At 47.2% G+C, this 22,092-nt stretch overlaps 1 protein-coding gene across 1 annotated transcript; it reads right to left on the reverse strand.

The window, feature by feature from the left end:
• Positions 1-2,021: 2,021 nt before the first annotated feature.
• On the reverse strand, positions 2,022-7,121 carry LOC120993824 (speedy protein 1-A-like). Its single transcript, XM_040422291.1, has 6 exons — positions 7,072-7,121; positions 5,260-5,310; positions 4,409-4,506; positions 3,771-3,829; positions 2,257-2,339; positions 2,022-2,111 (listed from the first exon to the last, which is right to left on the reverse strand). The coding sequence occupies exons 1-6, from the start codon at positions 7,119-7,121 to the stop codon at positions 2,042-2,044; spliced, it is 411 nt and encodes a 136-aa protein (XP_040278225.1). The 3' UTR covers positions 2,022-2,041.
• Between the last annotated feature and the right edge of the window lie 14,971 nt (positions 7,122-22,092).

Consider the following 22,092-nt stretch of genomic DNA (forward strand, 5'->3'; position numbering starts at 1 on the left):
AAACATAAAGAAGTTCTGACATCTACATCCTGCTGCTTGGAGGGTCTGGAATGCACAGAACTGGGCGGTAGAGACCCAAAGATGCCCCTGGACAACTGCACCTTTTGCTTTCCTTAGAGTCCATCTCTGAACCATAGTTGATGGTGGTTCTTTGCTAATAGGCCTCAATGGAGAAATAATAGTGACCAGTGAAATCCACAAATGCTCATTTATTTCAGTGTGCTGCATGAATTGCCTATTTTTTATGCAGTGGTTGCATAGAAAACAAGCATTTGCATGAAATAATAATTGATCAGTCACCAAAACCAGGAGATCAGTTTGTCTCTTTATCTCAAAAGGCAAATCCCACATCATCCATATTTTCTAAATAATGTTTTTCTTTCACACACAGAAATGGAAGAAATGACTCGGAGACGGTAAAGTGTGTTAAATAATGTGAAGTTTATTATGAGAATATGTGTATTTTATATGTGTTGGTTACCTCCCATCACTCACGAAGAGCGTACAGCAGCACTCAGGACAGGAAAAACCCCCAGTGGAGGAAACCTGTGGGAAGCCATGGCTGCTGTACTGCCCTTCCTCCAGGCATCCTAAGGGAGGTTACCGCTATAACATATGTTTTGGTGTGTGTGTGTGTGTGTATATTGTGATTGGGTGCAATGATTAAAAGGGTTTTCTGAGATTTAAATACTGATGACCTATCCACTGGATAGGTCATCAGTATCTGATAAGTAGGGATCCGACACCCTGACCTGTGCCGATCAGCTGTTTGAGGAGGCACCAGCGTTCCTGTGAGCGACATGGCCTTCTCGCAGCTTACCAAGCACAGCGCTGTACACTGTATAGCGGCTATGCTTGGTATTGCAGTGCTACTGCAAGCGCTGCTACCTTCTCAAACAGCAGATCAGCTGGGGTCCCGGGTGTTGGAGCCCCGCCGGTCACACACTAATGACCTATCCAAAGAATAGATCATCAGTATTTAAGTCTCGGAAAACCCCTTTAAGGGCTTGTTCACACGACCGTGCCATGTTTTGCACTCCGCAAAACACGGATGCCGCCCGTGTGCCTTCCGCAAATTGCGGAACGGAACAGGAGGCCCATTATAGAAATGCCTATTCTTGTCCGCAAAAAGACATGACTCATAATTTTTGTGGGGCCACGGAACAGAGCAACGGATGCGGACAGCACACGGAGTGCTGTCCGCATCTTTTGAGGCCCCATTGAAGTGAATGGGTCCGCACCCGAGCCGCAAAAAATGCAGCTCGGATGCGGACCAAAACCAGAGTCATGTGAACAAGCCCTAAGTGTGTACATTTATGTGTTTTTTTTGAGTGTGTGACTATGAATGATACATACTATCATCCAGGTCTTCATCCATCCTGTCCTCTCGATCTTCTTCTCCTTGTAGGTCCAGCAGCCATGTTCCCCATCCTGGCAGCAGCACATCTAAGTTATGAATAGAAACCACAGTAGAAAACATTATAAAAATGTTCATTGTGGGAATAAACATAAAAATGTTATAATGCTCTTCTATAAAGGTCACATTACTTAGAGAAAAGTTTAGCATCCAAGAACTCCCCCCTTCCTGACCTACATACATGTACAAAGTTGTTTGTCACAATAAAGTTACACTTACCACAGATGTTTGTCAGTCTGCTATACTGCGTTCCTATGTGTCTGTCTGGCAGTAGATGTTCTCCTCCTCAATGGGCAATGCGGTTACAAAGAGAGCAGGGTTCAGGGCTGATCCATGGGCCTTTGATGGAGAATTCTGTATCTTTCCTCCTGAATTGGCGTATGGCCCAGCTGTGATGGACTTTCCTCTCTCTCTTCCATGCCCAATGTCCAGGGTCTTGTGCCATCATCTGGAGTTAAATATCTTATACATTATTATAATCACTACTGGCTTCTAATCACAGTTTATAGCTTTTATGTTACTAACCAGATCACAGGTGGCCCGGCCCACCCAAGCTCTGAATCCCATTCGGATGAACAATAGGTTACGCAGTTGGTGAAGCTGCTCCCGCTGTATGGTCCACGTTCATCCGAAGGCCCAGGGGTAGATCTCCTCTCGAAATGGCTCGTCCTCTTCAAATTGGTTGGCCAAAAACCTGGAATAAAGAGTATGTCAGAAGACAATGAGAAGAACCAGTACTGATATTACTGATAGTAATATTATATGCATGATAATTTGTAGGATTTTTACACAATGAATATTAAATATATACATATTGGTTCATGATAAAAGAAACTCACAGAGATGGAAAGAAATATTTTCTATATTCTTCAGTAGGCAGTCCTGCTCTTCTGAAGTAGGTGAGGACCATGGCCAGGAGATACTAGTAGAGTGAGAAGCAGAGTTAGAGGCTGGTGATACATTTCCTATGTAAATATATTATACAGTACATATATGTGTTCAGTATGCTCCTGTATATTCCTGTCCACAATCCTAATGCAGATATAAGAGCTGCAGTCAGGGCTGGTGCTATAATAAGGCAGACCAAGCGGCTGCCTTAGGGCGCAGAGACAGGAGGGGCTGAAAAAAATTAACCTTTTTTTTAATAAATAGCCTCTATTTTCCGCCCCTGGGTCTTATGGGGTGAATACTAATGAAGCGTTTCATTAGTACCGGAGGACCGGGAAGCAGTGAAGGATCTGTACTCACTGCTTCCTGGTCCTCCGCTTGGCTGTCTGCTGTAAAGGGCTGCGCACCATGTGACCTCGCTGTGCGCAGTCTTCACAGCTGACAGCCGAGAACCAGGAAGAAGAGAGAGAGCGCTGGTGGTGAGGAGTGGGGGCGTCCAGGAGCAGGAGAGGTAAGTTATTTTTTTTTTTTTTATTTGCGCTGATGGCTGACATGGGGACATGATGTCTGACATGGGGGTCTGATCTGAGGTCTGATTAAGGCTACTTTCACACTTGCGTTCAGAGCGGATCCGTCTGGTGTCTGCACAGACGGATCCGCTCCTATAATGCAGACGTTGGGATACGTTCAGAACGGATTCGTCTGCATTATAGTTCAGAAAAAATTCTAAGTGTGAAAGTTAGTCAGACGGATCCGTCCAGACTTTACATTGAAAGTCAATGGGGGACGGATCCGTTTGAAATTGCACCATATTGTGTCAACTTCAAACAGATCTGTCCCCATTGACTTACATTGTAAGTCTGGACGGATCCGTTTGGCTCCGCACGGCCAGGCGGACACCCGAACGCTGCAAGCTGCGTTCGGGTGTCCGCCTGCTGAGCGGAACGGAGGCCAAGCGGAGCCATCCTGAGGCATTCTGAGCGGATCCGCATCCACTCAGAATGCATTGGGGCTCTACGGATCCGTTCGGGGCCGCTTGTGAGAGCCTTCAAACGGAGCTCACAAGCGGAACCCCGAACGCTAGTGTGAAAGTAGCCTAACATTGGGGGCCTGATTGCTGGTCTGACCTGAGGTGCAATGGAAAATATTTTTTTCTTATTATCCTCCTCTAAAACCTAGGTGCGATTTATAGGTCGGTGCGTCTTAGAGGGAGAAAAATACGGTCCTCAAACCAGCGATTGTCTGAAGCAGAGAGAAGATACCAGGACCACACAGAGGAGGAGCCAGCTGCTGTAGGCGGAACCAGGGCCAGGTGAGCTGCGGGGGTGGGGGGGTGTGGGGGCACCAAAATGTAGCTTTGCTTGTGTTGGCAAAAATCCTTGCACTGGCCCTGGCTGCAGTGCAGTGTATCCCCAGTCTGTCTTCTGAAATATAGAAGAATTTCTGTCCCTCAATATAATAATACCTTGTCCGAGATCTTCAAGCAGCTGTCGCTGATAAGAAATAACTGGATGTTCTCGTCTTCTACAAAATAATAAAAACAGGATTTTTTCACTATTTCACTATGTAATTGATACCTTCTGAACTATACCAGTATGACCTCCATATACAGTACAGAAACATGCTGATAAACCTCAGTGAGACATCATATTATAATCAGCACCTGAGCAGTGAATTCACCAGTGACCAGTGCGGCACAGTTACTGAAGCTATATGGCAGTTTTCTGGCGTATAAAAGTCTCAGTGTCTTGAGCAAGCCACAGTTTGCCCTAAAGTTAATTTATTTTCATGATTTTCCAATGCCCATGAAAATGGTCAGGGATTAATGGAAAAAGAGGAGGCATTTTTATAATAATTTACGCCAGAAAACTGGTGTAAATAATAAATGAAGTCTATGGCAGCCTGTACATGATGTAGATTACAGTTTATGGTGCACTGATGGCACAAGATGTAGCACATTTTTTAAGAGTCCTGTGCCTCAATAAATTCAGTGCATCTTACTACAAAGGACCTCTTATTAGGACTGGCATATGAAGTACCAGTCTTTAGTAAATGTGTCCATAGTGTCTGGTTGGCATGCTTGGAAGGTGCATTCAGTCTTACCAAGGAGTGTGAAGAACGCGGCCCGCTCTTCTGGATGAAGGATGTAATCATCCATCTTCCTCTTCTTCATGGATTCTTCCTGGGTGGCAGACAGTGAACTGTGATAGAAGATAGATATTACAGAATTAGGCCTCATGCACATGACTACAATAAGCATTACTTCTGATTTGCTGGGAGCTGTATCATGGCACCAGGAGATGTCGGCCTATGCTGCACCTCAGTTCTTCTATATTTCATAACAGTGGTGTCCTCACCATGTAGGTCGATCATGTCACTGCTAAGGGGCCCAGCACCGAGCTGCTTCCTATGTTCTCAACATGACACCATGGCATTTCTCTGCACCCACACTAGAGGGAACTCAGTGTATAAACATTTTACAGCTTCTATTGAGTTCAATAGTAACTGTATAAACTCCTATCCACTGAGCTCCCCTTAGTGGTTGCGGCAGATGACAGTTTTATCATGTATTATATGAGAGAAGCAGGAGACAAAAGCTGTATGGGGAAGATTTATCTATGTCTAGTATTTAAGCCATACATTGAGAAATATGGTGTACAGAATTGGTGACAATTTTTTTAATTACCTGATTCACTTTTTTAAACTATGTTTCAATTCTTCTACTTAATAAAAACATATCCTAAATTTAGAATCAATCTTATTGGGAGGAGGGCCCTTAGTAATTGTTGCTATGGGGGCCCTATCTGTACACCCCTGTTTCCTAGACCTACGGAAGGATTTTCTTACTTATATCTGATTAGAATATATGTAGTGATGTGTAATGTTCAGTATGGATTTGCTGGTGTAAGGGTATAAGCTATGGTGCCTGCAGGGATAGAAACTCCTCCACTTACTCCTCTCTCTTCCTCTTCTTCATGGTCGCTTCTCCCGTTCTTCCTGGGAAGCTTGAAAAGAACAAAAATAAATTAATAATATGCAGGGTGAATGAGGCCAAGGGCAATATAAATATTTTATTTTTTACTAAAGGGGATGTCCAGCCTTTAATAATTAAAATCCTATCTTCAGGTTAGGCCGTCACTCACGGATCAGGAGGGATCTAACACCGCACACCTCCATAGAACAACTGTTCTGGTGTAGCTGTTTCAAGAAATTTGGCACCGGTATTACATAGCAATGTCAAACTTGTAGTGGACCTAGATTTGCCAAATTGTCTCAAATTGTGCTGTATTTTTGTGTCGTTTATGCCAGAATCTAGGTGCACACACATTAATAAATGTGAGCCTATGTCTGTATATCCTGTCTCTGGCTTTCTAGTAAATGACCCCCAAACTATACTTCATAGTACCACTGAGATACATGGTAAAAGCATGTTACCACCTAACATAGTAACATAGTAACATAGTACATAAGGCCGAAAAAAGACATTTGTCCATCCAGTTCGGCCTGTCATCCTACAAGTTGATCCAGAGGAAGGCAAAAAAACCCTGTGAGGTAGAAGCCAATTTTCCTCACTTTAGGGGAATAAAAAATTCCTTCCCGACTCCAATCAGGCAATCAGAATAACTCCCTGGATCAACGACCCCTCTCTAGTAGCTATAGCCTGTAATATTATTACACTCCAGAAATACATCCAGGCCCCTCTTGAATTCCTTTATTGTACTTACCATCACCACCTCCTCAGGCAGAGAGTTCCATAGTCTCACTGCTCTTACCGTAAAGAACCCTTTTCTATGTTTGTGTACAAACCTTCTTTCCTCCAAACGCAGAGGATGTCCCCTCGTCACAGTCACAGTCCTGGGGATAAATAGATGATGGGATAGATCTCTGTACTGCCCCCTGATATATTTATACATAGTAATTAGATCTCCCCTCAGTCGTCTTTTTTCTAACGTGAATAACCCTAATTTTGATAATCTTTCAGGATACTGTAGTTGCCCCATTCCAGTTATTACTTTAGTTGCCCTCCTCTGGACCCTCTCCAGCTCTGCTATGTCTGCCTTGTTTACAGGAGCCCAGAACTGTACACAGTACTCCATGTGTGGTCTGACCAGTGATTTGTAAAGTAGTAGGAATATGTTCTCATCACGGGCATCTATGCCCCTTTTGATGCAACCCATTATCTTATTGGCCTTGGCAGCCGCTGCCTGACACTGTTTTTTGCAGCTTAGTTTGCTGTTTATTAAAATTCCTAGATCCTTTTCCATGTCAGTGTTACCGAGTGTTTTACCATTTAGTATGTACGGGTGACTTGCATTATTCCTTCCCATGTGCATAACTTTACATTTCTCAGTGTTAAACCTCATCTGCCACTTATCTGCCCAAGCCTCCTGTATGTATTTTCTACAAGTATTATATACAGCATAGTAATGTACATGTCTATATCATATTTTATTTTCTATGAAGGATTTGAAAAACAAGGTCCTCTATATTGTTCTATATTTATTGAAAATTCTCCATATTAATAAAGATTGGTACCAAAGTGTCTCCATATTTTTACACAATAACTTTCATTTCTCCATATTTTATACAACAACCTCAGTTTCTCAGTATTTTTACATAATAACTTCTGATTCTCCATGTTTTGGGTATTTATATTGAAACCTTTGTGTTTTATCAATAAAGTCCATTAGATTTTGGTTTCCCAACGGTCAGTTTCGGGGATGACATAAATCAGCAATTCCACTGATCAGATGACGGTTTTTTACCTCCGTTGAATCGCACTTAGCAGGTGGTTCTTCAGTGCGCAGATCCCCATCGTCGTCTCTCTCCAAAAATTCGTCGCTTTGTCTCTTCTGCTCGCAGAAGTAAGGAGCCTGTCGTATCTCTAACAGAGAAATCGCAGACTGGCACCAACTGTCAGTTTTCTTCCTCCTTTGAATTCAAATCCTGCAATTCTATTGGTTGATGCTATGGTGATTTATGCACAATTTAAAGGGACAGTGCATTATTATAACACTAAGAATCCATACACTACAAGTACTTTTCAGGTCATCCTTATAATTATTATCCTTATTCCTTCTGGTGTCATTTATGAAAGCTGCCATGTTGTTTCATAGCCTCTTTGTGCATATCTATATTGAATTCTAGGAAAGTTACAAAACAAGCCAAACTTGTGGTGTACAGTTGGAACTATATCTGCTATAATTGGATGTACTACAACTCCCATTTTGCTCCTAGGTAAAAAACACATTTGTTCTACTATATATGGCCAGATTTTCTATCTCCAGCACCATATGCTAATCATTGTCCTCTACACCCCCGCCTTGCACTCATACAAGCACTTAACAATAGACATGTCCCGAACTATTCGCCGGCGAACAGTTCCCAGCGAACATATGCGATGTTCGGTCCGCCCCCTATACGTCATCATTGAGCAAACTTTGACCCTGTACCTCACAGCCAATGTTACAGAGTCACCCCCTTGCCCGGCGTCTGACAGCTGGCTTGTCGGAACTCTTAGCCCGCCAGCTTTTACCATACAAGCTGGTGGAGTCTGAGGCCTTCAAAAAATTTGTAGCTATTGGGACACCGCAGTGGAAGGTACCCGGACAAAAATTTTTTTCACAAAAGGCAATCCCCAACCTGTACTCTATTGTGGAAAAGGAAGTCATGGCGTGTCTGGCACACAGTGTTGGGGCAAGGGTCCATCTGACCACTGATACCTGGTCTGCAAAGCACGGTCAGGGCAGGTATATCACGTACACTGCGCATTGGGTAAACCTGCTGACGGCTGCCAAGCATGGAATGCGTGGCTCTGCAGAGGAGTTGGTGACACCGCCACGACTTGCAGGCAGGCCTGCTGCCACCTCCTTTACTCCTCCTACTCCATCCTCTTTGCTAACCTCCTCGGCTGAGTCCTCTTCTGCTGCTGCATCTTGCTCCACATCAACTGCACCCCCCCAGCTCCCCAGGGGCTATTCCACATCCCGGATACGACAGTGTCACGCCATCTTGGGGTTGACTTGCCTGAAAGCAGAGAGTCACACCGGACCAGCACTCCTGTCCGCCCTGAACGCACAGGTGGATCAGTGGCTGACTCCGCACCAACTGGAGATCGGTAAAGTGGTGTGTGACAACGGAAGCAACTGGTTAGCGGCATTGAATTTGGGCAAGTTGACACATGTGCCGTGCATGGCACATGTGCTGAATCTGATCGTACAACGCTTTGTGCATAAGTACCCAGGCTTACAGGACGTCCTCAAGCAGGCCAGGAAGGTGTGTGGCCATTTCAGGCGTTCCTACACGGCCATGGTGCACTTTTCAAATATTCACTCCTAACACTCCTAATGTTTGACCGCCTGCTCCAACAAGAAAAAGCCGTCAACGAGTATTTGTATGACCGGGGTGCTAGAACAGCCTCTGCGGAGCTGGGTATTTTTTTGCCATGTTACTGGACGTTCATGCGCAATGCCTGTAGGCTCATGCGTCCTTTTGAGGAGGTGACAAACCTAGTCAGTCGCACCAAAGGCACCATCAGCGACATCATCCCATTTGTTTTCTTCCTGGAGCGTGCCCTGCGAAGAGTGCTGGATCAGGCCGTAGATGAGTGTGAAGAGGAAGAGGAAGAGTTGTGGTCACCATCACCATCACCTCCAGAAAGAGCCTTATCAGCATCGCTTGCTGGACCGGCGGCAACGCTGGAAGAGGAGTCTGAGGAAGAGGAGTCAGAGGAGGAATGTGGCTTTGAGGAGGAGGAAGACCAACCACAGCAGGCATCCCAGGGTGCTCGTTGTCATCTATCTGGTACCCGTGGTGTTGTACGTGGCTGGGGGGAAGAACAGACCTTCAATGAGATCAGTGAGGACGAGGAACGGGACATGAGTAGCTCGGCATCCAACCTTCTGCAAATGGGGTCTTTCATGCTGTCATGCCTGTTGAGGGACCCTCGTATAAAAAGGCTGAAGGAGAACGACCTGTACTGGGTGGCCATGCTACTAGACCCCCGGTATAAGCAGAAAAAGGCTGAAATGTTACCGAATTACCAGAAGTCGGAAAGGATGCAACAGTTCCAAAACAAGTTAAAAAGTATGCTTTAGGGCTCTTTCACACCTGCGTTATTGACTTCCGGCATAGAGTTCCGTCGTCGGGGCTCTATGCCGGAAGAATCCTGATGAGGATTATCCTAATGCATTCTGAATGGAGAGTAATCCGTTCAGGATGCATCAGGATGTCTTCAGTTCCGGTACGGAACGTTTGTTGGCCGGAGAAAATACCGCAGCATGCTGCGCTTTTTGCTCCGGCCAAAAATCCGGAACACTTGCCGCAAGGCCGGATCCGGAATTAATGCCCATTGGAAGGCATTGATCCGGATCCGGCCTTAAGCTAAACGTCGTTTCGGCGCATTGCCGGAGCCGACATTTAGCTTTTTCAGAGTGGTTACCATGGCTGCCGGGACGCTAAAGTCCTGACAGCCATGGTAAGTGTAGCGGGGAGCGGGGGAGCAGTGTACTTACCGTCCGTGCGGCTCCCCGGGCGCTCCAGAGTGACGTCAGGGCGCCCCAAGCGCATGGATCACGTGATCGCATGGATCACGTCATCCATGCGCATGGGGCGCTCTGACGTCATTCTGGAGCGCCCGGGGAGCCGCACGGACTGTAAGTATACCGCTCCCCCGCTCCCCGCTCCTACTATGGCAACCAGGACTTTAATAGCGTCCTGGGTGCCATAGTAACACTGAAAGCATTTGGAAGACGGTTCCGTCTTCAAATGCTTTCAGTACACTTGCGTTTTTCCGGATCCGGAGTGTAATTCCGGCAAGTGGAGTACACGCCGGATCCGGACAACGCAAGTGTGAAAGAGGCCTTACACAGCGTATAAGGGTGATGTCACAGCACAACGGGAATCTAACAGGGGAAGAGGTGAAAGTAATCCTCCTCCTACCATGACCATGTCGGCAAGGACAGGACGCTTTACAGACGTGTTGTTGATGGAGGACATGCAGAGCTTTTTAAGTCCTACGCATCGCCACAGCCCTTAGGGGTCCAACCTCAGAGAACGACTCGACCGACAGGTAGCAGACTACCTCACCTTAACTGCAGATATCGACACTCTGAGGAGCGATGAACCCCTTGACTACTGGGTGTGCAGGCTTGACCTGTGGCCTGAGCTATCCCAATTTGCGATAGAACTTCTGGCCTGCCCTGCTTCAAGTGTCCTGTCAGAAAGGACCTTCAGCGCAGCAGGAGGTATTATCACTGAGAAGAGAAGTCGCCTAGGTCAAAAAAGTCTAGATTACCTCACCTTTATTAAGATGAATGAGGCATGGATCCCGAAGGGACTGACAGTGGGCGATGCATTTGACTAAAAAAGGCCTGATGAGATACCTTGGGCTATAAAATGGTCCACACGCTGCTGTATTTAATCTCTGCATGCCGGATGACTTGCGTGACTTCTCCGCCACCAACTAGGGTTCAAGCCGCAATATTTTAGTGCACTTTCTGCCTGGAAAACATAAATTTTTCCGGCCGCTGCTACAGCAGCGGCTGCAACAATACCTAATTTTTCAGGCTTGTGTACATGCCTAATTTTTCTGGCCTCTGGTGCTGCACTGTGGCTGCAAAAACAAAAAAAATTAAAAAAGGCACATACATGTGTCAATTCCCCTTCGTGATCGTTACCTTGTTGTGGTGAAGGGGCTTGCGTATCACAATGAAGCGATCACCTCTATGAGTGTGTTGGCAATGGCAATGTTGGCACACCCCAGATGAGATAAGGTCGTTGCTTCATTGTGAACAGACCAAAAGCGATCGGCTGGATAATTTTGCATAGAAAAAACATAAATTTTCTTTGTGATCATCTAAGGTGATCATTAAAGCCTACTAGGCCAACAATGGGCCCACACTGCATAATCATTGTTTTCTGGGTCACTTAACTGTCACTGAACTACCTCAGCACGACCATCGACTGCAATCTCCCAAACGTGCGCACGAGCACAGTCATCACTACACCAAGATTGACGCATAGAGGAATAAAATTTATGTCATGAGTGTGTCAACTATTGACAACTCTTTGCGGTTGTCTAAACTCTATTCCATACACGTCCCCTGTTAGGGGACGTGTAGTGTCCCACTAGGTAAAGGTGGGCGCTACACAAAGGTTCACATGTCTTTTACATTAATGTGATGTTTAATATGCATTTCCCTGTGTTATCTGGGTGTCAGGCCTGTTAGGGTGTAGTTTAGCCTCTTAGACGTTAGAGGGAGCTAGAGAGCCCTAAGTATATATAGGTAGACCCAGACAGGGGAGTGTTAGTGTATGCCAGGGAACTAGAAGCGACACCTAGTCAGCCTGAAGCTCCTGAGGCTAATCTAGCTCAGTAGAGACATCCCAGTAGTAGGAGATGCACCTCCTGGGAGCAACCTGCAGTATCCCTCACAGCAAGGACAATACCACAAGTTCAGATAAGTAACCTGAGGGGCAGAAGTGTTTAATATAAAGCAAGTGTCAATACTGGAGGAAGGATTATATATACCAAGGATTCAAGCCAGCAATTAGGCATCCGGGCCTTGGGATCCAGCCAGCTAGAATAGCTGAGGGGATAGAGCAGCATTGTACTGCAAAGCATTAACTGTATACCCTCCAAGTATCTTGCAAGATTATACCTACCCTATTGTGAAGCAACCTGCTGTGCACTTGTACTGTCAAGGACTGCATTATCATCTACTGCAATTACTTGTATAAAGTTGGACTGTTTCCTAAAGTAAAGCAACGTTTGGTTTACCAACTGTGTACTCTATTAATCCTCCTACAAATCGGCGTGCCACCGTTACAGGCACTGGCGTCACGATTCTTAAAGGGACCTTGCCTCAGGCACTCAAAACACCTGCAACATCCAGGGCACCTCACACACCATCAGGCCAGGTCTCTACATCCAGAGTGTGCCCCAGAGGAACTTGTCTACCTCTCATTCACCGCCGCATGCCTGCCCAGGGTTCTCCTCCAAAAAGTGAGTAACCCTCGATTGCCCATAACCGTGACCTCACTGTCGCTATACCCTGCAGGTCTGGCGTGCTGCATAAATTGGCGTCACGAACAGGATACGATCATTCCTGCGCCATTGCGGATACAAAAACTGTGTGCCGTTATTTGCCTTAAAGTGACCAAGCCCTAATTGCTTTATCAAAAATTGCTGGGCCAAAGAGAACTGTAATAATTTGCGGTGTGAAGATTATATTGTATGGACTGTTTGCCGTTTGCATAAGCCACCGCTTGCTGTCACCGCTTGCTGGCGCGAAAAAAAGGACTTTGGCGCAAAAAAGGACAAGGTGAAGTTGCCGCCCAGCCAACGAGGAGGAAGAACGCCGCCCTGTCTGGAAAAAGGTGCCGCCTACCTGAATCCCGGAGCTGCGAGAGGCCGCGCCTACCTGCTGACGCTGTACGCAGGACGTCCAACGAACGTAGCCAGACTTGGAGCGAGCATCACCAGAGTGAGTACAGACTTTAATCTTCTGCTGGCCCCTTCCGATTACCTTACCGGAACATTCCCGACCCCTGCTAGGGCACTGGAGAGGGTCCCCTATTAGTGACCAAAGACTTTACCTGAAAAAAAATTTTTTTTACATTGTCGCTCCGGTCCGCTCCGCTGACATTTAAAGGGCCATACCCGCCTAGTAACGCCATGTCCGCACCTGAAGAAAACGGGCAGGTGGCCCCAGTCGTGCCTTCTGAAGTACCAGCAACCGACCCTAGGACCCCTGCCGCCGCGGCACCATCAAGCCTGCTGCCGCTAACCATGCCATATTATTTTGGGGCCCCCTGGTTCCCACGTTATTCAGGGGAAGCCCATAAGTTGAAGGACTTCAGGGACCAGATACTGGCCTTGTTCCGGCTCTATCCCATATCTGCCGAACAACAAATGGAAATCCTCCTAGCTCAGTTATAAGGGGCCGCCCGCAGGGAAGTCATGTCATGGCCCCGTTCTGAAAAGAGTAGCCTGGAGCAGATTTTTGATCGCCTCGGCACCACATTCGAGGCCAGAACAGTGTCCGAAGTTAAAATGCGATTCTTCAGCAGAAAGCAGCAGCCTGGGGAGTCACTCCACGATTTTGCCCTGTCCTTACAAGAGACACTGAGAGCTGTAGTCCAAGTGGATCCCAAAGAAGCTGAGGATCAGGACAGGACTCTTAGAGAGCAGTTCATTGCGGGCATAAGTACTGAGCATTTAAAGGGCCAGCTACGGATGTTGTCAGCTCAACACCCCACTGTGCATTTTTGGACTTTAAAGAATTGGCCATCTGTATACTAGGCCAGAACCCTGCCGCAGGGCCAGCAGCCTTCCCTGAACCTCAGGCTTGTCAGCCAAAGACTGTTAATGTGGGGCCCACTGGAGTCAGTCAAGCCACCCAGGCTCCAGTCACAGATGTAGTGGCAGCACTAATGGAGCAAGTGAACCATCTCACTCTGAGCTTAGAGAAAGTATGCAAGAAAATAGAGGAGTGGGAAAGACCCATACTACTGGAAGATGAAGGCCCTTTTCCTCCAAGACTCCCACCTGCCTATAGGGATGTATATCCAAAAGAACCTGATGGGCGACCGAGTTACCGGTCCAGAAGTAGAAAGCAGCCTGTCTGCCATCATTGTAAGAAATATGGACATACTGAATCCATGTGCTGGCAGTTAAACGGGCAACCCCTGAGGCAGAGGACCGCCCCTCGGGAGGTAGAACAGTAGGTCCAAAGGATCCAAGCTGGATGACTAAATACGTGGGATCCCGTCCAAAAATTTAAATATGTATCAACGGGGTACCCTTTGAAGCCCCTCTGGACACGGGGTCACAGGTCACCACCATCCAAAGACCTGCCTTTGGCAAGTTCTGGGATCCAAGTCTCCTCACCCAGCCACCAGAGTCCTGGCTAGATATCATTGCCAGCAACGGTAAGCCAGTGAAAGTGCATGGGTATTGGGAACCTACCCTTCAGGTGGGAGAAGCCACCCTGCCACAGCAAGGCGTGATTGTAGTACAAGCAGGAGATAAGGGAGGACACCCTGTGATATTAGGGACTAACGTTCTAAAAAATTGTTACTCTGAAGTGCTTGACGCATTAAATCAAACTATATCTGCAGCCTCACCTGCTTCCAGAAGAGTTATTCAAAAGACTATTAGTGTGCTGTGTGCTCAACAAAGGTTTGCCAACAAGAAAGTGGAAATTTGCCACCAGAGTCCTGGCTAGATATCATTGCCAGCAACGGGAAGCCAGTGAAAGTTCACGGATACTGGGAACCTACTCTTCAGGTGGGAGAGGCCACCTTACCACAGCAAGGTGTAATTGTGGTACAAGCAGGAGATAAAGGAGGACACCCTGTGATCCTAGGGACCAATGTCCTTAAAAACTGTTACTCTGAAGTGCTTGAGGCATTGAACCAAACTATATCCTCAGCCTCGCCTGCTTCCAGAAGGGTCATCCAAAAGACTATCAGCGTGCTGTGCGCTCAACAAAGGTTTGCCAACAAGAAAGGAGAAATTTGTACTGTTCGGATCCGGGACAACCGGCCAGTAATCCTGCCTCCAAATTCTCAGATCATCCTTTGCTGCCGTGCGGTGTTAGGGATCCAGGGTCAGGACTACCAAGCCCTAGTGGAACCCATCCAGATTGAGAATCACCCCTTCGTACGGACAGCCAAGAGTCTGGTGACCGTGTCCCAAGGTAAAGTGCCTGTCCGTATAATTAACTTTGGTGATCACCCTGTTACTCTTTTTAAGCACTGCCCCGTTGCTCAGCTTTTCCAAGTGTCTTTCCAGGATGTTATCCGTCTGCCTGCCACGGAGACGTTCCAGACCGCACAGAGCAGCAGCACCCCTGCCAGCGCCTCTACAGTATCCTGGTGGGAAGAACTTTATGTGGGGAACGAATCCACCCCGAAGGAGCAAATAGAGGGAGTTCTGAATCTGGTGAAAGAGCACCACAAGGCTTTCAGCAAGCACTCCACGGACTATGGAGAGGTCAGTGTAATCAAACACACCATACCCATTGGCTCTCATCCTCCTATCAAGGAGAGGCACAGACCCATACCACCTACTACCTATCAGTCTGTGAAAGAGATGATACGAGAGATGAAAGACTCTAACATAATTCGGGACAGTCACAGTCCCTGGGCTGCGCCCCTAGTCCTTGTGCGAAAAAAAGATGGCAGCATAAGGTTCTGCGTGGATTACAGAAAGATAAATCAAATCACTCACAAAGATGCTTATCCACTACCACGCATTGAGGAGTCCTTGACTGCCCTGGGGTCATCAGCCTATTTCTCCACCTCGGACTTGACTAGTGGGTACTGGCAGGTGCCTATGGCCCCAGAAGATCGAGAAAAGACTGCTTTCACTACACCTATGGGCCTGTTTGAATTTAACTACATGCCGTTTGGACTGTGTAACGCTCCAGGGACATTTCAACGGCTGATGGAACGTTGTTTAGGCCATAGGAACTTTAAAACCGTATTGTTATACCTAGATGACGTCATTATATACTCCAAGACGTATGAGGACCACCTAGAACACCTGGCGGAAGTGTTCCAAGTCCTTGCCAAATATGGCCTCAAAATCAAGCCATCAAAGTGCCACCTGCTGAAACCAGCGGTAAGATACCTAGGGCACGTTGTCAGCGCCGAAGGAGTACAGCCTGATCCTGATAAACTTGCTGCTGTCCGCAATTGGCCTACTCCTACCACCGTAAAAGAGGTGAGAAGCTTTCTCAGTTTCGCAGGGTATTACAGGCGTTTCATTCCCCATTTCGCACAAATTGCGGATCCAATCCAGGAACTCCTGAGGGGGCATCCAAAGAAGAGCCCAAAAACTCCAATTCCTGTTGAATGGAACGAAGAACGGGAAATTGCCTTTCAGCTCCTAAAGAAGAAGCTGACTGAACCCCCTGTTCTGGGTTACCCAGATTATCAGAAGCCATTCCACCTCTACACAGATGCCAGTAAAAGAGGCCTGGGGGCCGTGTTGGCTCAAGTGCAAGATAACAAAGAGAGGGTAATTGCCTACGCCAGCAGATCCCTGAAGGGAGCTGAGAATAACGACCAGAACTACAGTTCCTTCAAGCTGGAGTTTCTTGCCTTAGTGTGGGCTGTGACCGAAAAGTTTAAAGACTATCTCGCCGCCACACCGTTTGTGGCCTTCACGGACAATAACCCCCTGGCGCATCTGAATACAGCCAAATTAGGGGCACTGGAGGAGAGATGGGCCTCCCGCCTTGCCAACTATGACTTCACTGTAAAATACCGGGCAGGCCGCTCCAACGATAACGCTGATGCCCTGTCGTGGCTTCCCACTACCGAAGCCCCAGATGAACCAAAGGATGCCTGGGAAGAAGTGGAAATGCCAGCGTTCTACAATAAATTTGCCGCAGGAAGAGTGCAGACCCAGAACTAGCGAGACTGTGGAGACATCGCCACCAACTATTCCTTCAAAGAGGCCTGTTGCTCAGAAGGAGTCTGGATCCAGTGTCCTGTGATAGGATATATCAGATCCTCATCCCACATCGAGATGCCAGTCTGGTGCTAGAAATGTACCACAACCAGTCCGGACACTTCGGTGTGCAGAAGACTGAGGCCACCATTCGCAGAAGATTCTATTGAATTGGGATGAGAGAAGATATTGAGAAATGGTGCCGAGAATGCACTGCCTGTGCTGTGGGGCGGACTGAACGCCATGACCACAGGGCGCCTCTCCATCCTATCGTAAGTAAAACTCCTTTAGAACTTGTTGCTATTGATCATGTGAAGTTGGAGCCGAGTCGCTCAGGGTATACTTATGCCATGACCATTATTGATCACTTCACTAAGTTTGTCGTAGCAGTGCCTGTGAAAGACCTGACAGCTAAGACTACAGCAGAGGCATTCTGGAAGCATTTCCTTCTGCCCTACGGCTGTCCAGAGAGAATCCTCACTGACCAAGGGTCTGCGTTTGAGTCACAGCTGTTTCAAGAGATGTGCCTGCTGCATAATTGCCAGAAAGTCCGGACCACCGCCTATCATCCGCAAGGTAGCGGACTCTGTGAAAAGATGAATAAAACTCTCATTGAAATGCTGAGAGCAGTAGCCCCTGAGACGAGGGGTGATTGGCCTACTCTGTTGCCACAGCTTATGTATACCTACAACAACACCATTCATTGTTCCACCGGTTACACCCCGTTCTATTTGATGTTTGGCCGACAAGGGAGGTTGCCTGCGGATCACTCCCTGGGTGTGCAAGTGCCGGATGTGATTAACCCACTGCCAAGGACTGATTGGGTAGTGGAGCACCAAAGAAGTCTCCTCAATGCTAAGGAGATCGTTCAGGAACGCATGGAGAGTGCTCGGGAACGACAACAAAAAGACTATGACCAGGCTGCCCATGCAGAACCCCTAGCTCTAGGGGACAAGGTATGGTTGAAAAACAACCACCGAACCAGCAAGTTGGACAGTAAATGGGAAAGGATTCCCTATATTATTTCTGCCATCCCCAATGCTGAAACTCATATTTACCAAGTCTCCAGAGAAGGTAAAGGTTCTCAAATTGTCCATAGAAACCGTTTAAAGCCTTGTATAGAAGGAGAACCGGCGGCAGAGGACATTGAGCCGGAGTCTCCTGAAACTGAATTGCCAGCGCCACCTGTGGACCCTATGCAGGCTGTGGAGAACTTAATCTATGACAAAGAACCGCTCCATTGGTTTCTCACACCCTGGTTGAACTTGATGGTTCCAGCTCCAGTTCCTGTTAGCCCTCAGCCTCAGGACACCTTGCCCCAGAGAGCTCCTGAAGCAGCTCCAGAGGCGATGGGCTCCTCTGACCTTCCTGAGTCCAGGCAGGAAGAACCTCTGCCAGTAAGAAGGTCTACCAGGGGGCACCCACCTGTGAGGTTTGGAGACTACATTATGGGCCCAGGTAGCCCCTCATTGGAAACCCCTGTTTAACCCTTTGCAAACCTGGGTACAGACTCATGTTATCCTTTGAGCCTCCAAGAACTTATAATTGTTTTACATTTTCTATGGACAATTTTCACTTAAAATATTATTATGGACTATTATCCTGGTATTATTGATACGCTGCACCAGGTCAGCGCCCCTGTTCCCTTACATTATCCTGAGAGAAGAGAACGACGCCCCTTTTCACCGCACTTTCAGTGAAACTGTTTATTATATTTCAATTGCTGAAGTGGTGATTGCTGTGTATGCCTGTTCTCTATTTTGTCTTTCAGGCTGCAGTATCCAGCTGGGCAGGGCCCCTCCATGTTGCGCCGAGGACGGGCAACGTTGTAGCATGGGGGTATGTAGTGTCCCACTAGGTAAAGGTGGGCGCTACACAAAGGTTCACATGTCTTTTACATTAATGTGATGTTTAATATGCATTTCCCTGTGTTATCTGGGTGTCAGGTGTGTTAGGGTGTAGTTTAGCCTCCTAGACGTTAGAGGGAGCTAGAGAGCCCTAAGTATATATAGGTAGACCCAGACAGGGGAGTGTTAGTGTATGCCAGGGAACTAGAAGCGACACCTAGTCAGCCTGAAGCTCCTGAGGCTAATCTAGCTCAGTAGAGACACCCCAGTAGTAGGAGATGCACCTCCTGGGAGCAACCTGCAGTATCCCTCACAGCAAGGACAATACCACAAGTTCAGATAAGTAACCTGAGGGGCAGAAGTGTTTAATACAAAGCAAGTGTCAATACTGGAGGAAGGATTATATATACCAAGGATTAAAGCCAGCAATTAGGCATCCGGGCCTTGGGATCCAGCCAGCTAGAATAGCTGAGGGGATAGAGCAGCATTGTACTGCAAAGCATTAACTGTATACCCTCCAAGTATCTTGCAAGATTATACCTGCCCTATTGTGAAGCAACCTGCTATGCACTTGTACTGTCAAGGACTGCATTATCATCTACTGCAATTACTTGTATAAAGTTGGACTGTTTCCTAAAGTAAAGCAACGTTTGGTTTACCAACTGTGTACTCTATTAATCCTCCTACAAATCGGTGTGCCACCGTTACAGGCACTGGCGTCACGATTCTTAAAGGGACCTTGCCTCAGGCACTCAAAACACCTGCAACATCCAGGGCACCTCACACACCATCAGGCCAGGTCTCTACATCCAGAGTGTGCCCCAGAGGAACTTGTGTCTACCTCTCATTCACTGCCGCATGCCTGCCCAGGGTTCTCCTCCAAAAAGTGAGTAACCCTCGATTGCCCATAACCGTGACCTCACTGTCGCTATACCCTGCAGGTCTGGCGTGCTGCAGACGTAACAGGGATTAAACTGATAGGAATAGTACTACTTAACATACAACTCATATCAGTTAGTACAGTACATTGCACGGTGCACGCGCAGTGCCCCAAATTGGAAGTAAGAGGACCGACCAAGCATCTTTTTCCATCTCTCGGTTCCTAAAATCTATTCCATACACGTCCCCTGATAGGGGACGTAACAGGGATTAAACTGATAGGACTAGTACTACTTAACATACCACTCATATCGGGTAGCACAGTATATTGCACGGCGCACGCGCAGTGCCCCAAATTGGAGGTAAGAGGACCGACCAAGCATCTTTTTCCATCTCCCGGGTTCCTAAAATCTATTCCATACACCGGCCCCTGATAGGGGACGTAACAGGGATTAAACTGATAGGAATAGTACTACTTAACATATCACTCATATCTGGTAGCACAGTACATTGCACGGCGCACACGCAGTGCCCCAAATTGGAAGTAAGAGGACCGACCAAGCATCTTTTTTCATCTCCTGGTTCCTAAAATCTATTCCATACACGTCCCCTGATAGGGGACGTAACAGGGATTAAACTGATAGGAATAGTACTACTTAACATACCACTCATATCGGGTAGCACAGTACATTGCACGGCGCACACGCGCAGTGCCCCAAATTGGAAGTAAGAGGACCGACCAAGCATCTTTTTCCATCTCCCGGTTCCTAAAATCTATTCCATACACGTCCCCTGATAGGGGACGTAACAGGGATTAAACTGATAGGACTAGTACTACTTAACATACCACTCATATCTGGTAGCACAGTACATTGCAAGGCGCACGCGCAGTGCCCCAAATTGGAAGTAAGAGAACCGACCAAGCATCTTTTTCCATCTCCCGGGTTCCTAAAATCTATTCCATACACCGGCCCCTGATAGGGGACGTAACAGGGATTAAACTGATAGGAATAGTACTACTTAACATACCACTCATAACTGGTAGCACAGTAAATTGCACGGCGCACGCGCAGTGCCCCAAATTGGAGGTAAGAAGACCGACCAAGCATCTTTTTCCATCTCCCGGTTCCTAAAATCTATTCCATACACCAGCCCCTGATAGGGGACGTAACAGGGATTAAACTGATAGGAATAGTACTACTTAACATACCACTCATATCTGGTAGCACAGTACATTGCACGGCGCACGCACAGTGCCCCAAATTGGAAGTAAGAGGACCGACCAAGCATCTTTTTCCATCTCCCGGTTCCAATCTATTCCATACACCGGCCCCTGATAGGGGACGTAACAGGGATTAAACTGATAGGAATAGTACTACTTAACATACCACTCATATCTGGTAGCACAGTACATTGCACGGCGCACGCGCAGTGCCCCAAATTGGAAGTAAGAGGACCGACCAAGCATCTTTTTCCATCTCCTGGTTCCTAAAATCTATTCCATACACGTCCCCTGATAGGGGACGTAACAGGGATTAAACTGATAGGAATAGTACTACTTAAAATGCCACTCATATCGGGTAGCACAGTACATTGCACGGCGCACACGCGCAGTGCCCCAAATTGGAAGTAAGAGGACCGACCAAGCATCTTTTTCCATCTCCTGGTTCCAAACTATTCCATACACCGGCCCCTGATAGGGGACGTAACAGGGATTAAACTGATAGGAATAGTACTACTTAACATACCACTCATATCTGGCAGCACAGTACATTGCACGGCGCACGCGCAGTGCACCAAATTGGAAGTAAGAGGACCGACCAAGCATCTTTTTCCATCTCCCGGTTCCAATCTATTCCATACACCGGCCCCTGATAGGGGACGTAACAGGGATTAAACTGATAGGAATAGTACTACTTAACATACCACTCATATCTGGTACCACAGTACATTGCACGGCGCACGCGCAGTGCCCCAAATTGGAAGTAAGAGAACCGACCAAGCATCTTTTTCCATCTCCCGGGTTCCTAAAATCTGTTCCATACACCGGCCCCTGATAGGGGACGTAACAGGGATTAAACTGATAAGAATAGTACTACTTAACATACCACTCATAACTGGTAGCACAGTAAATTGCACGGCGCACGCGCAGTGCCCCAAATTGGAGGTAAGAGGACCGACCAAGCATCTTTTTCCATCTCCCGGTTCCTAAAATCTATTCCATACACCGGCCCCTGATAGGGGACGTAACAGGGATTAAACTGATAGGAATAATACTACTTAACATACCACTCATATCTGGTAGCACAGTACATTGCACGGTGCACGTGCAGTGCCCCGAATTGGAAGTAAGAGGACCGACCAAGCATCTTTTTCCATCTCCCGGTTCCAATCTATTCCATACACCGGCCCCTGATAGGGGACGTAACAGGGATTAAACTGATAGGAATAGTACTACTTAACATACCACTCATATCTGGTAGCACAGTACATTGCACGGCGCACGCGCAGTGCCCCAAATTGGAAATGAGAGGACCGACCAAGCATCTTTTTCCATCTCCCGGTTCCTAAAATCTATTCCATACACTGGCCCCTGA

This window comes from Bufo bufo, chromosome 3, assembly GCF_905171765.1.
Source record: "Bufo bufo chromosome 3, aBufBuf1.1, whole genome shotgun sequence".
Classification (NCBI taxonomy): Eukaryota; Metazoa; Chordata; class Amphibia; order Anura; family Bufonidae; genus Bufo; species Bufo bufo.